The sequence below is a fragment of the Cervus elaphus genome, chromosome 25 (genome assembly GCF_910594005.1).
Source record: "Cervus elaphus chromosome 25, mCerEla1.1, whole genome shotgun sequence".
In the NCBI taxonomy this organism is placed as follows: Eukaryota; Metazoa; Chordata; class Mammalia; order Artiodactyla; family Cervidae; genus Cervus; species Cervus elaphus.
In genome coordinates, this window is record NC_057839.1 from 11,291,277 (window position 1) to 11,307,801 (window position 16,525).

Sequence of the window (16,525 nt, forward strand, 5' to 3'; positions counted from 1 at the left end):
CATGCCAAGGGAAGTGGAAGCATGGCCCAAACCTGCCACAAAGAAACAGTCTTTCCCTCCTTGAGGCAAAGTTCTTCACCTCCTGGAATACAGTGGCCTCAACCAGCTCAGAGATGAGCGGCTCAGGACATCAGAGACCCCAGCTTGACCAGGGAAAGGCTTGGGTCAAAAGGAGGCAAGAAAACCCGTCCAGATAAACAGATAACAAATCGCAGACCACATTCTGAACTTCACATAGAGAGGAAACACCTGAATTTTCTGGTGAGGGCTCACCTTCCAGTGAAGAATTCCCCAAGACGGTCCACCCCAGCGGCAACTCCAGATGAGTCAGGGCCAGCACAAGCTCCTCGTCCAGAGCGGGCAATGCCCCCGCCGTCAGGGCAAACGGGGTCAGCAAGGTCTGGTGGCTACTGGCAGTGAGGCGATCGGCCTGGGTGACCAGCAGGCGGGCCAGCCTGCAGGCCATATTGTCCACATAGGTCACGGAGTCAGAGCCCATGGTCACCGGGGAGTAACCTTCCGAGCAGAGGCACACAGACACGGTCACCGTCTCCTGAAGCCCGTGGCCTGGACGACAAGACAGTGAACAGTTCACCCAGAGGCCACAGAAGATGCACTCCCAGTATCCAAAGCAAGAGGCCGAGCATACACACCACACGCTCAGAAGCGTAAGGCAGACAGGAAACACAGCCAAACAGCTTTAAACACTGCCAAGCCAGTGGGTCCAAATGAACACTGACCTCATCTTCTTCCAGGGACTCCAATTTCAAGCTAACTTTTATGAGCTCTGACCATTTTAACGCCTGTTCTCTTGTCATTACTTCCCTGGTAGTTCAGTCAGTAAAGAATCTGCTTGCAGTGCAGGAGACCCGGGTTCGATCCCTGGGTGGGGAAGATCCCCTGGAGAAAGAAATGGCAAACCATTCCAGAATCCTTGCCTGGAAAATCCCATAGACAAAGGAGCCTGGTGAGCTGCAGTTCATGGGGCTGCAAAGAGTCAGGCATGACTGAGCGTCTAATACTAACACTCCTATCACTGCTATTTGGCACAACTTCACCATGTACTTCTACCCAACCGTCAAATTCAAGTTTGTTGTCTTAAAGACCTTTGTCCTTTTCTGTTCTGGCATTTCCTTCTGAGTCACATGTTTTTATATATTTATTTAGGTGATCATTTTATAAGGCAGCACCATAAAGTTACACAAGTTTACCCTAATTCCTCAGTGTCCTTTTGAACGTTGAGTAGGGTGGGTAAACACTAATCCACAGAAACATTATAAATAATGTTCACTGCCCCACGGCCACCTCTGAGAAGAGCCTCTCTGTTCTGCAGGTGTTCTTAATGCTTCTGCTACTGGGTGGTCACCTAACCCTGCTACTTCCCCTTCCTCCTTACACTCTTCCTTCATCTTACCAAGGTTATGAACTTCTCCCCAATATGTTTTTATGTTGTCCTTGGCAGAATTTCCAGGAATTACTGCTATCTAACTTCTGTGACTATGATAGTCACAGCTGGACAGAAGAAGGGTTAACATTCAGCCACCACTGACCCCCAAGCAAACGACGAATGTGTGCAGATCATCCTTGTTCTGCCTTATTCTCCAAAGCCTTTCCCCAGGAGCTATGCTGCCAGGCTTCAAGGAACAAGAGCATCCTGGGTGTACCAGGCAGGAACTACTGCCATTTTCTCACCATTGTCTCTTTAAAGTGGTCCCGTGGTACAAACACAGAATGCAGCTCCCGCCACCAGACTAAATGTGTCTAGTATATACTATAGAAATCTGTTGTACATACTTCAGAAAGGTACCCTTGCAAAGCTATATCCAGGAAAATTTAAGATTCAGAAACAGAAACTATCCTTTGCCTGCAAGCAATCTGTTAAACTCAAGGTATGAATGCTCCCTTCTAAGCAGGCCACAATATACTCAAAAAAATGTTCTTTAACACACAAGGAATGGGGAGAATGTTCACCCCTACATGCAAGTTTAAGAAAAAAATTAAAATGTTGATGTTAGGAGTAGCACTTCTGTTATTATTTTTATTCTTTCTCTACATAAGAAGCTTGATTAAAAAGGAGAAAAACCAAGAAAAGAGGGCCACGCCAAATGCAGCAAAAACATCAACACAAGTGTCTAGGCAAAAGGGGAGAGGCAAAAGAGACTGACAGTCAGTATAATTCTGTGCCATTAATGTGGTTTGACTTTTTTTTTTTTTCTTATGAGGATGGGAGTTGCCAGGCTCAAGATAGGAGAGCTTAAAATTGCCCAAAGTCCCAGAAGCTGCACAGTAGATTGATTCGGTGATCAAACCCAATGAGGTCTGCAACGTGTTTGTATGTGTGTTTGCAAGTTTACTTCCTTCTTCCCACATGCAACAGATATCCTACAGAAGCACTTAAAACATTTAATTTTTTTTTAAAATGAAGCCAGTCTTACCTATTAAAAAAATTGAAGAGTCCCTAGATGATATAATTTAAAGGGGTCTTAAAGACCCACAGTTGAAATCAACCAATCAACAAACAAGACAACCAACAAAAACTCTTTCCTGCAGGTAAATGATGCCTTAATTGCACCTTTAGATTAGCGCTTGCTGTCAGATGCACAACACACACCTACTGAAAATACAAAAGAACTGTCCCTAAGGAGGGCTGTTAGCTCGTAACCTGTCATCTGTCACTGTGCTACCTGAAGACATTTGAGAGAACTACAGGTTTCAGAGTGTGAATGGTGGTGGGATGAGAAAGTTCTGGAGCCTGCGATCCAACAAGGAAACATCTGAATGGACAGGATGCCGAGTAAGGAACCCCAGCCACCCCAGGGAGCGAAGCAGAGAGAGGCTGCTGGACCGACCACAGGATAACGAGGAAGACGGAACTACGATGGTGTCAGGCGTCTCAGGTCTCCCTGAGCTGTCCCTGGCCATGGGTGTCAGGACGACAGGAGGCAATATTAACAGACTGCATCCAGAGCCCCCTCCCCAGTCTGGAGGGCAAGTCTAAGACGTGGCTGCTTGGGGAGCTGCAGACACAGCTGGAAGAGCCTCAGACATGAGATAACCCAGTGTTAGTACACACACAGACACATACACACAGACACAGACACACACACAGAGATACACACACACACAGACACACACACACACAGACACACACAGACATACACACACACAGATACACACACAGACACACACACACACAGACATAGACACACACAGACACATACACACACACACAGAGATACACACAGACACACACACAGATACAGACACACACACACACAGACACAGACACACATACACAGACACACAGATACACACACAGACACAGACACACAGACACAGACACACACAGACACAGACACACACACAGACACACACACACAGAGATACACACACACACAGACACACACACACAGACACACAAAGACACACACACAGATACACACACAGACACACAGACACACAGACACATACAGACACACACAAAGATACAGACACACACAGACACACACACACAGAGATACACACAGACACACACAGACACACACACACACAGAGATACACACAGACACACAGACAGACACAGACACAGACACACAGAGATACACACACACAGACACACACACACACACGCACACACGGGCACACAGACACACACACACAGACACAGACACACAGACACAGAGATACACACACAGACACACACACACAGACAGACACAGACACACACACAGACACAGACACACAGACACACACACACAGACACAGACACACACACACAAAGACACAGACACACACAGACACACACACAGACACACACACGCAGACACACAGATACACACACACAGAGACACACACACAGATACACACACACACACGGGCACACACACACACACACAGACACACACAGAGACAGACACACACACACACAGATACAGACACACACAAAGACAGACACACAGAGAGACACACACAGAGACACACACACAGACACATACACAGACACAGACACACAGACACACACACACATGCAGACACACACACACACACACACAGATACACACACAGAGATACACACACACAGAGACACACACACACACACACACACACACAGATACACACACAGACACACACACACACACAGACACACACACACACACACACAGAGACAGACACACACACACACAGATACAGACACACACAAAGACACACACACAGACACACACACACAGAGACACACACAGAGACACACACACAGACACACACACAGACACACACACACACAGATACACACACAGAGATACACACACACACACAGAGACACACACACACACAGAGACACACACGGGCACACACAGACAGACACAGACACACAGACACACAGACACACAGATACAGACACACACAAAGACACAGACACACACACACACAGACACACACAGACAAAGACACAGACACACACAGAGACATACACACAGACACACAGACACAGACACACACACACGCAGACACACACACACACACAGAGACAGACACACACAAAGACACAGACACACACACAGACACACACAAAGACACAGACACACACAGACAAAGACACACACAGAGATACACACACAGACACACACACACAGACACACACAGACACACACACACACAGACAGATACACACACACACACGGGCACACACACGGGCACACACACACACACGCGCCTCACCTGGAATGCTGGACTGGAGAACATTATCCTCTGTGCGCTCTGCAATCACGATGTGTCTCTGATGAGATCCATTATAAATAAAGTAAAACTCAGCATCTTTAGGAAGATAAACATTTTTGCCAAACTTCGCGCAGACCGTCATCTGCCCCTGAAAAATGAACAAGTCACGGCATCATCACATTTCCTTGTCCTGGCTCTAAGAAACCACAATAACAAGGGCCCCGGGCCAAAACAGGGTCCTTTGTTATGTTCACTTCACCGGGGCGAGCCCAAATATCATGAATCCTTCCTCCCAACAACAGCATTTTGGACCTCAGGGAGATGCTTCCTGATCTATTTACGTATGCGTGTCAGAGCTGGTTTGTTCTGCTTTCAAAAGTGAAGAAGTTAGGGCACAGAAAAGAATATTTTTATTGATTAGATGATACTTTGTTGTTCTTTACTTTCTTTGAATTCCTACCGAGGAGCGTACTGCTTGTATTTATGTTTTCCTGCACCTGGGATACCACCATAGTATAAAACTTCAAAACAATTATTCTTAGCTGGGGCCTATATACTAGACCAAAGCAGCTTATGAGAACTTTGAGTTTCCTCAAGCACTGCCAAATAAATAGCCCTATGCGATCCAACAGTTGGCATGCCCTTTCTCACCACTGTTGGTCTTCTCTGAGGGATTTCCAGGTCCACTTTCTCACCCAGCCTGGCCTCACACCTTCTATAGAAAAGCTTCCGGCTGGCACCAATCCCTGCTAAATACCCAGGGTCCAAGGAGAGGAGCTGCCACCCTGGGTCACTGAGGCACCCTCTGAGGAAGGAAGGAAGGAAGGGCAGAAGGAAGGAAGGAAGGATAGAAGTCATGTCAGAAGCAGGCAGCAGGCTAGCACTCCCCAGTATATTAGCATCCAGGGGTGGTGTGGGGCGGTCAACTAGTGCTACAGCCCAAATACCAGGGATGGATGAGCCTGCCGGATTGCCAAGGATTCAGGACACTCCCTCTCCTCAAATACAAAAAGGCAGTACAAAGGGGGCCTCCAGGGAGCGGGCACACACCACCCCGCTTGTGGGAGTGGCTGGAAAATAGAAACCAAGAGGTAGAGGGCTCCAGGGCTCAGTCCAGCGTGGAGAAGGATGTGGGCTTCTGTGCACCTGCCAAACAAAAACAAAACAACCCTTCCAGAGTTCCTCATCCTGTGACAGGAGAAAAAGTGAAGACGAAAGGCCCCCACAGTCTCCCTCACATCTGTTAGCCTCTGATGGATATCAATCAGCATGATATTCCATAGGATATAAAGAGGTAGACCAGTCAGGACCAAAAACAAAATCAGTGTGGACTTCATCTTTCCAGTAACTACATGGTTATTCTGGCTAAATTTTTCAAATAAACAGACTATGTCTTCCCAGTGGTTTGCAATGTATCATACACACAAAACATCATCTTGAATCATAAATAAGAATAAACACAAACTGCGGCATTCAGGGAAAAAACCACCAGTTCCCTATTTTGAATTATCCTTAATCTGCCTGTGAGCAGGCTCACGAGCAGCATGTAAGCACATGCGCACATGCACACACACATATGTACACACAATCAATAGAAAATAACATGCCAAGGAAAATCTACCATGCAATAGTTTCAAAAAAAAAAAAAAAGTTCAGGAAGAGGATCTGAAAAGCAAAAAACAATAACAATAACAACTGTCTGACAAGACAGACAGAGGAAACTTAGATGAAATTTCATTTTCTAAAAAAGGAAGACCAGTTTGCTTTAGTCATGTTCCTGGTTTCTAAAGAGACTGCTAATAACCCACAGACAAAATCTAAACTGACGCGTTGGTGATATTTTTTTTTAATGTTGGAAAATAAACTATACCAACAGATCAAAGGTTTTCACAGATCAAAAGCATGTCTAATCTATATCTGTTCAAAACAACGATCAGATTACATTTTATTTGGTTAGGTGAACCAGGACTATGCCTAACGAAAGAGTTTAACTGCAACCCTTTTCAATGCAATACAGCCCCAAACAGTAGAGTTTTACAGTTCAATTATGCCTCCCTTTCAAGACCACACCATGCTTTACATTGGTCAAAGAAGATAAGAAACAGGTGAGAAATAAGATGCAGCCATTAAGGAGATGTCCAGAAGTCCTAGCATTAAGAATAACATTCAACAAGAAAGAGAGTCTCTTATTTGCTAATCACAAAGAAATCAGAAAGATGTCGTGAAGAACATTAGGGGAGGAGGAGGGAGGAAGTGATACAGAAACCATCAAAGAGACCCAGTGAGACAGAAGGGGGTGGCAGGAGAGGAAGACAGGGAAAGAAAATAGGAAAGGACAAGAACATTTCACCCAGAAAAGTTAAATAAAGTTCAAAAGAGATTTAGATAAAGCTACAAAGGAGACCAGCAGGAAGAAAGAGACTCTGAAAATGTGCTGAGGAGCAAGTAAGCCTAACCAATCAGCCACAGGTGACAGTCTATGCCTGACAGTGAGGACTTCCTAACCACTGTGGCCATTCAAAATCTGCTTTTCCCAAAAGGCCATTTTATTAACGGCAAACATAAATTCCAAGGTACAGATTTCCAGTGTGTCTCCATCACTTCCCCGTCTGGACTCAATTGCATCCTTTGTTTTAGGCAATTGAAAACTAGAAACTTTTGTAAGTGAATGCTGGCATCAATATCAGAATCATTCTGCTTCTACACAGAAAAAAGACAAATGTTATCACCTGTTAATTCACTCTATCCCAAGTAAAATTTTAAAAACTCAGCTATTTTGCTGAAACTTCTGGAAACACCAGGAGGCTTAAGAGGCAAAATTATTTTCCCAAATTAATCTATAGATTTAATACACTCCAATTAAAACCAAAACTAAATTTGTCAAATGAAAATCAACAAACTTACTCCAAAGTTCATGTGGAAGGATAAATACACAAGACTGGAAACAAAAGTTTTGGGAAAGAGAATAAGGTTTGAGCTGGGTTGAGGGCATCAGAACTTGCCCCTGCCATGGTAATTATGTAACAATGAAGGAAGGTGGCATTTCAAATCAGTGGGGAAAGAATGCACTACTCAGTAAACCATTTTGGAAGAGTAACTATCTATTAGGGGCAAAAACATCCTTCACATCAAATAGTTAAATTCTCAATTAACTCAATGTTCAACATGATCCATAAGTGCATAAAATTAGAAAACTGTCTTAAATTTTTCATTTTTGAACAAAATAACAAAGATATATAAATTTCATCTATACTAACACCACCCTAATTTATCAAACTTTTAAAATTTTTCCTATTTCCATCCAATCTTTGTTCAATGCACAGCTAATTATTACATAGTTATACTCATGGCATAAATACACATATGGTTGTACTTTTCTCCTATCCAAAGTATTTTTCTATGTTGCTACAATTTTGGCACCATTTTTAATTGCATTCCATCAAGTCGTCTGATGTTCCCTAATTTACTTAACCATTCCTCTATTGTACATTAAGGGTATTCCCAGCTTTTTAACATTATAAAAAAATACTACATTAAGTACTTTCATGCCTGTTGTTTTTATTTCTTTAAATTACTTTTTTAGAGTAAAATTCCAGAAATGAGGCCAAGAATGGACACAATTGTCACAATGTGTGTGATCGCTTTCCAAAAATGTATCAACTTTTAAATCAATACATGTATGTGCAGGGCTGAGTGCCTTCCCTGTTCACCTGATGCTATCACAACATTAATCAGCTATACCCCAATACAAAATAAAAGTTAAAAAAATACCAGTTCTCCTCATCACCTGTACTAGTCAAGAATATTATTTTTATTCCAACTTTGCCAAAACTTCCTTTTTTATTATTCCCTAAGTTACCAGATAAACAGCTTCTCGATGATTTAATTCATATTTTTTCCACTGCTGCTGCAATTTATTGGCCACTTTTATCAAAGCCAATATTGATAGTTGCCTGATTAAATCTTGATTTAAAGAATTTTAGTTTTCTCTCTTCTATTTATCTAAGTTCACCTTTGCCTTGAAAGAAAGTGATATTGCTCAGTCATGTCCAACTCTGCGACCCCATGGAATGTAGCCTGCCGAGCTCCTCTGTCCATGGAATTCTCCAGGCAAGAATACTGGAGTGGGTAGCCATTCCATTCTCCAGGGGATCTTCCGAACCCAATGAACAAACCCAGGTCTCCCACATTGAAGGCAGATTCTTTACCCGCTGAGCCACCAGGGAAGCTCAAGAAAACTGAAGGGGGTAGCCTATCCCTTCTCCAGGAGACCTTCCTGACCCAGGGATCAAACTGGGATCTCCTGCATTGCAGGCAGATTCTTTACCAGCTGAGCTACCAGGGAAGCCCCTACCTTTGCCTTAGTCAGTCAAAATCTTCACTTTTGCAAATGAAAAAGTTGAAAGCAACATCACAACCATCCCCTTTCTCCTATTATCTTCTCATGCCCAAACCAAAAGCACTAGAGTACTCCCGTAAAACCACTAAAGGTCAGGTAATATGGAAAACAGGAGTAATAAAAGTAAGGCAGAAAACCTTAACTAAGTCTAATCACCCTAAATATCTCTCAGTATAAGCACAGACCCAAAAAATTAATTAAACCAACACTTTTTTTTTTTTTTTTTTTTTACCATCAAGCATCCCCCTGGAGAAATTCTACTTGTAAAACTCATCAATAATACTCACGATCAAGTCTTTTGCTGAAATGCTATGACATCTGAGTATTTCTTCTTGAAGGAACCAAAGAGGTAGAAAATGTATTTATTACCGTCTTAAAGTATTTCTTCCAACTCTCTTAACTCATCTTCCAATGGCATTTAAGAAGAAAATGGACAGTGAGATTGATGTGCATCTTCTAAATATTTTTCATTAATCTATAATGGGCTCTAAGTCAAGTTCTCTAATACCCTGAATAACTTGGTGGCTATATTATCTTAATCTGAGCATTAGGTATTCCTGTATGAATGTTCTCCCTCCCTCTTTCCCTTTCCTCTCTCACCCTCTATAGACAACACACCTGTATACACTTTGTTAACAAGTGTCACCTGCTGGACTACAACCTTAACTATCCACTTTCTGAACACCTGGCCCGACAGAGAGTAGACAAATGTATAGATTCAAATGATGACAAAGAGAACGAAGTGTGCAAGCATATACCTTTTAACAGTGAGGTTTCTTTAATCTGGGTCTACAGGAAGAGTCCATCTGGGTTTCAAGTGGTCTGAGAAACTAAAAATTATTAGCAAAACTGTTTATCCGCATGTGCGTGCAGTTTTCTAGGGGTTCCCAGGTGGCGCTAGTGGTAAAGAATCCGCCTGCCAATGCATGAGTCAAGAGCGTGAGTTTGATCCCTGGGGCAAGAAGGTCCCCTGGAGGAGGGCATGGCAACCCATTCCAGTATTCTTGCCTGGAGAATCCCCATAGACAGAAGAGTCTGGTGGGCTGCTGTCCATAAGGCTGTAAAGAGTCAGACATGACTAAAGCGACTTAGCACTGAGTCCAGTTTTCTAAGGAACAGTTTACGGTTTTCATCACAGTCTCAAAGGCATTCAAAGATTCCAAAAAGGTTAAGAATGCTAGCTTTTATAGTAACAAACAAAAATGGGAATTTAAAAATGCTTTTTACTGATAATTGTCACCTTTTAATATGACAGTAAGACTGTGGTTTTCTAAGGTGTTCTAGTATTCTACACAGACTTTATATGGGATAATTTTTAATAGAAGCACAATGAAGGTGTTAACTGATATGTCAAATATTACAATGAATGTTTCCTAATACATGCCATTAAAACCATAATCATAATATAAATAACACATTCTATCAAATTTGATTCTGTTTTTAATATTTGAAACTTGTCCTTTTTACAGTAACAACAAAAATAGTAATTTTACCCAGAGACTTCTCTGCAGAGAAAAGTGTTAAATGTTGTAAGATCCTTAAAAAAAATACATTTTAAAGAGATACATTGTCCCATGCCATAGGTAAATAAATAAAAGTACAGATACTAGTTAGAATCAACACTAATAGGATTTCAGAGCCAGATTAACAGTATTGGATTTCTTCTGTTCTGCCTCACCCCAAGTTATATTATCTTTACATTCCTTAAGAAAAATTTCAAAGAAAGTGCTATGGGCAAAAAGTCTCATTTCTAATTACTGTATTCAGCTGAAGTACTTCTTTAAACAAAATCTGAAAAGGGAAAACTGATTTCCTATATACTATGTGTACATATTATACATAAATGCACATCTGTACACATACATAGATAGCATATTAAAAAGCAGAGACATTACTTTGCCAACAAAGGTCCATCTAGTCATGGCTATGGTTTTTCCAGTGGTCATGTATGGATGTGAAAGTTGGACTGTGAAGAAAACTGAGAGCTGAAAAATTGATGCTTTTGAACTGCGGTGTTGGAGAAGACTCTTGAGAGTCCCTTGGACTGCAAGGAGATCCAACCAGTCCATCCTAAAGGAGATCAGTCCTGGGTGTTCAATGGAAGGACTGATGCTGAAGCTGAAACTCCAATACTTTTGGCCACCTCATACGAAGAGCTGACTCATTGGAAAAGACACTGATGCTGGGAGGGATTGGGGGCAGGAGGAGAAGGGGACAACAGAAGATGAGATGGCTGGATGGCATCAGTGACTCGATGGACATGAGTTTGAGTAAACTCCGGGAGTTGGTGATGGACAGGGAGGCCTGGCGTACTGCGACTCATGGGGTCACAAAGAGTCAGACACGACTGAGCGACTGAACTGAACTGATACACATACATTTATTATTTTTTATGTGAACAGTACTCCTCAATTTATTAAGTGATTTCTTGTGTATTTTCTCATCTCATTCCCACAGTAATGCCTGGGAAGTGTTACCATGATCTTTATTTTATAAATGAGAACACTGATACTATCAGGCCCAGCATATGACAAAGCCACAAATCAAATCTAGATCTTCCTGTTTCAGGCCCAACACACTTTCCTCCCCAATGAGTCCCTGAACAAACAGCAAGTGCTCGGGTATTAATTGACCTATCTACACCTTTCACTTAACATTTATTTTATACTGAATATAAGGATTCTCATCCTGAAACCCATGGGTAGACATGGTGTGGAGAGAGAATGGGATGTAGGAGAAATGTTCCTTAATGCCCATGAAGAATATGCTTCATACAGCTTTAAGCATTCACCTGGGACAGTAGAAGTCTGTCTTTTAACCAGAGAGTCCTCGCAAGGTACAAGAGCTTATGATTCCAAAAGGTTAAGGACCACTGATTTAAAGCATGTTTGAAGGACTTCCCTGGTGCTCCAGTGGTTGAGACCTCTGTTTTCCCAATGCAGGAGGTGTGGGTTCGATTCCTGGTTGGGGAATTAAATCCCACATGACTTGTGATATGGCCAAAAAAGTAAGCATGCAGGGAACCCAAAGCTGGTGCTCTGTGACAGCCTAGAGGGGTGGGATGGGGAGGGAGGTGGCAGGGAGGGACCTCTTATGCCTGTGACCGAGTCTTGTTGACGTATGGCAAAAACTATGACTGTATTGTAAAGAGATTATCCTCCAATTAAAAATTAAATTAAATTTAAAAATAAGTAAAACATGCTTAAAGCATCTTTTTCTAATTTACTGTTTAAGTGAAGGATAATTGCTTTAAAGAATTGTGTTGATTTCTGCCAAACATCAACATGAATCAGTCATAGATATACATATGTCCCCTCCCTCGTGACCCTCCCTCCCACCTCTAGGTTGTTACAGAGCCCTGATTTGAGTTCCCTGAGTCATATAGCTAATTCCCACTGGCTATCTATTTCACATGTGGTCATGTAAGTTTCTGTTACTGTACAGAACATCCTTTCCTTTCTCTACACGCCCCACCCCCTGCCCCGTGTCCATAAGTCTGTTCTCTAGGTCTGTGTCTCCATTGCTGCCCTGCAAATAATTTCATCAGTACCATCTTTCTACATTCCATATACATGCATTAATATATATTTGTTTTTCTTTCTGACTGACTTCACTCTGTATAATTAAAGCATCTTTTGCATAGCGTAAAAATATCAAGAGCACTAAAATTTATCATCCAAACCAAATCTAATTCAATAAAATCCAGTTAAATATGAATTGAATTGGTTAAGTCCAGGGGGAAATATCACAATGTCATTTTTTTAAGACAGGCTAAACCAATATGAGCTAAAAGACTCACAAGACATTTCTTCAGAATTAGCTTTTGGGGTAGAAATGGCTTTTTTCTCCCAACAGGATGAAATAGAGCAGGATAGGCTAACATTCTTACTGATAACAAGAAAACAAAGATGGAAAAATTAAAAGTAATATTCTTAAAAGCATCAGAAAACTATGGAAATGTGAATAAAATGTAATTAAAACTCTGGAAAGGGCAGAACCATTCTGAGAAGTTATAGAAGCTAGAAGAGAATGGAATGACATCTTTAAAGTAGTAAAAGAAGTTGATGACCTAAAATTCCATACCTAACAAAAACATTCTTAAAAATGAAGTGGAAATTAACTGTTTAAGACAAATACTGAGGGAATTCCCTGTCAGCACTAAAAGAATTACTAAAACAACATATTCAAGTAAAAGTAAAATGATCTCAAACAGAAACGTGAAAATACAAGAGGCAATGAGGCACAATAATGTGAGTAAATGTAATTAATACCTAATGTACAAAATAATAATTATAATGTCACAGAGTTTTAAATATTTGTACAACTACAATATCTGACTACAGTAACACAAAAGGGAAGTAGAATTAGAGTATCTAAGAGTTTTGGGAAAGCATTAAAAGTAACAACTTACTATATAATATGTCAAATCTACTACTAACAGAATGGGAAAGAATGTATAGTTAACAAGTTATAGGGTAAAAATGAAATAAAAAATAATCAAAAACATAAGATAGGAGAAATTAAGAATGTAAAACATGTCAAATAGAGTTATATGATAGATATAAATCCAATTGTATCAGCAATTTTAGTAAAAACAGACTAACTGATCCCGATACAATGTTGAGGCAGTTAAGTATGGGTTTTCAAAAACAAGAACAATTCAAGAACAGTAACAATAACTATATGCTGCTTACAAGAGATACACTGTAAAAATAAAGCAGAAAGTTTAAGTAAAAAGAAACACTATGTAACACAAACCAAAAGGAAGCTAATATAGCCAAAGCAATATCAGAGTAGTTTTTAAATCAAGACATATTACTAGAGAAAGAGGAACTTTTCATCATAAAGTGTAAGTTAAACAAGCTGATACAGTACTAAATCCGTATGCATCTAATAAATAGCTTCAAAATATATAAAAGAAAAAATATCAAATCCAAAAAGGAGAAATTGAAAAATCCATAATCACAATGGGAAACTTTAACATGCCTTTCTCAATAGTGACAGAACAGACAAAATTGACAAGGAAATAAACATGAATTACACAATCATCAGATTACTTAATCAAAAGGAATAACTGCCATAAATTAAATGTATATAGCAATATTTATTTTAAAAGGCATCCATTATCCAAACCTCTGCATTATACTCAGTTAAACACAAACATAAAAAATTCTTGAAGATTTTCCCACTTGATGAAATGATTCACCACTATAGAATTAAAATAGCCTTTGTTTCTGTAACACAGCTGACTTGAGTAAAAAACAATTCATGACGACGGTCAGAAAATGACTCCAGATTTCTCACAAGGCCAGAAGCAGGCTTTAAAAAGTTGCTTAGCTTACTTCCTTTTAACATCACTAACTTATTCACAGATTCCATAAAAACACAGAACTCCTAGAAATTGAAAACAAATAACTGATATTTCAAGTAGATCATAGCAGGAAATATACTGGGCTGGATATAAGAATACTTAGAGTATAATCACTACCCTTCCATTATCAATATTTCTTGAGGACTAAATGTCCTGCCCTTGGTTCCAAAATAATCAACTGAAAAAAATTAAGAATGAAACAAAATACTGCTTAATAGTTGGATATCAGTGGGGGTTTTAGTCAATAATCAACTAAGCATGAGTTATCGCTGAGACAGCCACCCGATGCTAATTCTGCCCAACTCCGCATTGAGGAAAATCCAGTAAGTTGCTTAAGAATGATATCGCCCAGCTCTTCTCTATACCTATCAGACATACCTGGGCCATGGAATACTGTTTTAAAACGTACAGACCAAACTGCCACCACGTGCAGAGAAAAATGACAAGGATGCTGCAGGGACACAGAAGCCATGCTGCCGTATGGCAGAACAATTAAAGGAACTGGGACTGTTTTGCCAAAGGAGAAAAGACTCATGAGTAAACGGTCACCGTCACAAATACCAGGATCTGCCAGCAGACAAGCAGTTAGACATGTTCTGTAGGCCCCAGGGGAGAAGCATAAAACAATGGAGGGAAAGACAGGGCATGGAGTTCAGCTCTACAGCGAGAGCCTTCTAAGGATCAGAGATGGCCAAAGATGACATGAATGACTTCATCTTAGGAGGAATAAGCACTAGCGGAAGATGGAGACTTTGATTTTTGTTTTTCCTTTGCTTATTTGTTTATTCTAAGAGAATGAGGCTAACTATTTAGGCTTCAAAGTCTAAAGTTGATAACACCGTGAATATAATTCTACATTACCAGCGTCAATATGAAAAAAAATGGGAGGTCTAGATAAGTGGTGATTGGAATTTGCTTATTTAATTTCTCCCATATTCTTTCACTTTGGTTTATTTCTTAGCTCCTTGGATTGATGTTTAGTTTATATTTTTCATTCTCTGAATTGGTGGTTTTCAAACTGACATCAGGGGAACCACAGATTTTAACAGAGGAAGGTTGAGACTTTGCAAATATTCCTTTTAAATTTCATTTTGGAAACTATGTTTTCAGTTACATTTATATCTAAAAATATTTAATTCACTTAAATGTATTATTTACCAAATTTTGATACATTGGAGAAGATTTGTACTCCTAGGCTAAGTCATTGTTCTAACTGAATTAACAAATGTAATAAATTCAAAGAATACATTTATAATAAAAGTTTGTATCAAGTTTATACATTCTCCAAAATACTTTGTGTGGGGAAAAAAAAAGATTCCTCCTTCAAAAAAAAAGGTTCAACACCATCTATTTAGGGTCTCTAAGGCTGCTCTGACTCTAGGACACCCTCTATTATCCAGTCTGTGTTGAAAAATAAAGTCCTATTAGCTCATTTTGCATTTCAGAGCTCAAGCTATATATTCACAGCAATAAACACTATGACTCATCAATTCAGACTCAGGTTGAACCTATGCAGACAGTAAGCTCACACGGTTATTTCTAACATTTGAAGTCTACAGATTTATGTCAAACAAGTGGTGTCTGAAAGTCAGCGTAGGTCTGCTGATAGCACTGAACACACCATTCCAAAGACTACCAGGAATACAAGGAAACAGAAGTCTCTGTAAATTGATTTCTCCTAGACAAAGAACTGCGACACACCATCTGCATTCTTAGTTCAGGGTAAGCCACGGAGCTCCTGCACTCCACAGGAAGTCCCTCTCAGGAGGGCACAAAGGAAAGGCCCTCTCATCTGGCCAGCTACACCAAGACCCCTCTCCCCAGTGCACACAGGCACACACTCATGCACACACTCACACACACACACACACAGGCCCTTCTTAAATAAGAACACAGAAGATCCTGCCAAGTAATGCCCCATGTAAAATAAAAGAATCAGAACCCTGAAGCATAGATTCTGAAACTTACAAAATATACAGCTGAAAGAAACTTACCGGGATCAAAACCCTGCCTTTACCAGTGACATGAGGAAACTGAAG

The 16,525-nt window shown here is 40.6% G+C and overlaps 1 protein-coding gene across 6 annotated transcripts in view; it reads right to left on the reverse strand.

The window, feature by feature from the left end:
- The window catches only part of ARHGEF28 (Rho guanine nucleotide exchange factor 28), a 326,609-nt gene that overhangs the window by 195,050 nt on the left and 115,034 nt on the right, over nucleotides 1–16,525 (reverse strand). For 4 of the 6 annotated variants that reach the window (XM_043887235.1, XM_043887234.1, XM_043887230.1 and 1 more), the window contains exons 3-4: nucleotides 4,717–4,864; nucleotides 274–567 (exon numbers count right to left, since the gene is read on the reverse strand). In XM_043887235.1, the coding sequence (XP_043743170.1) occupies nucleotides 274–567; nucleotides 4,717–4,864 (442 nt within the window). Of the gene's footprint in view, nucleotides 1–273; nucleotides 568–4,716; nucleotides 4,865–5,367; nucleotides 5,402–14,864; nucleotides 14,889–16,525 lie in introns of those variants that run through there. The other 2 variants (XM_043887232.1, XM_043887233.1) reach the window with 2 other exon arrangements.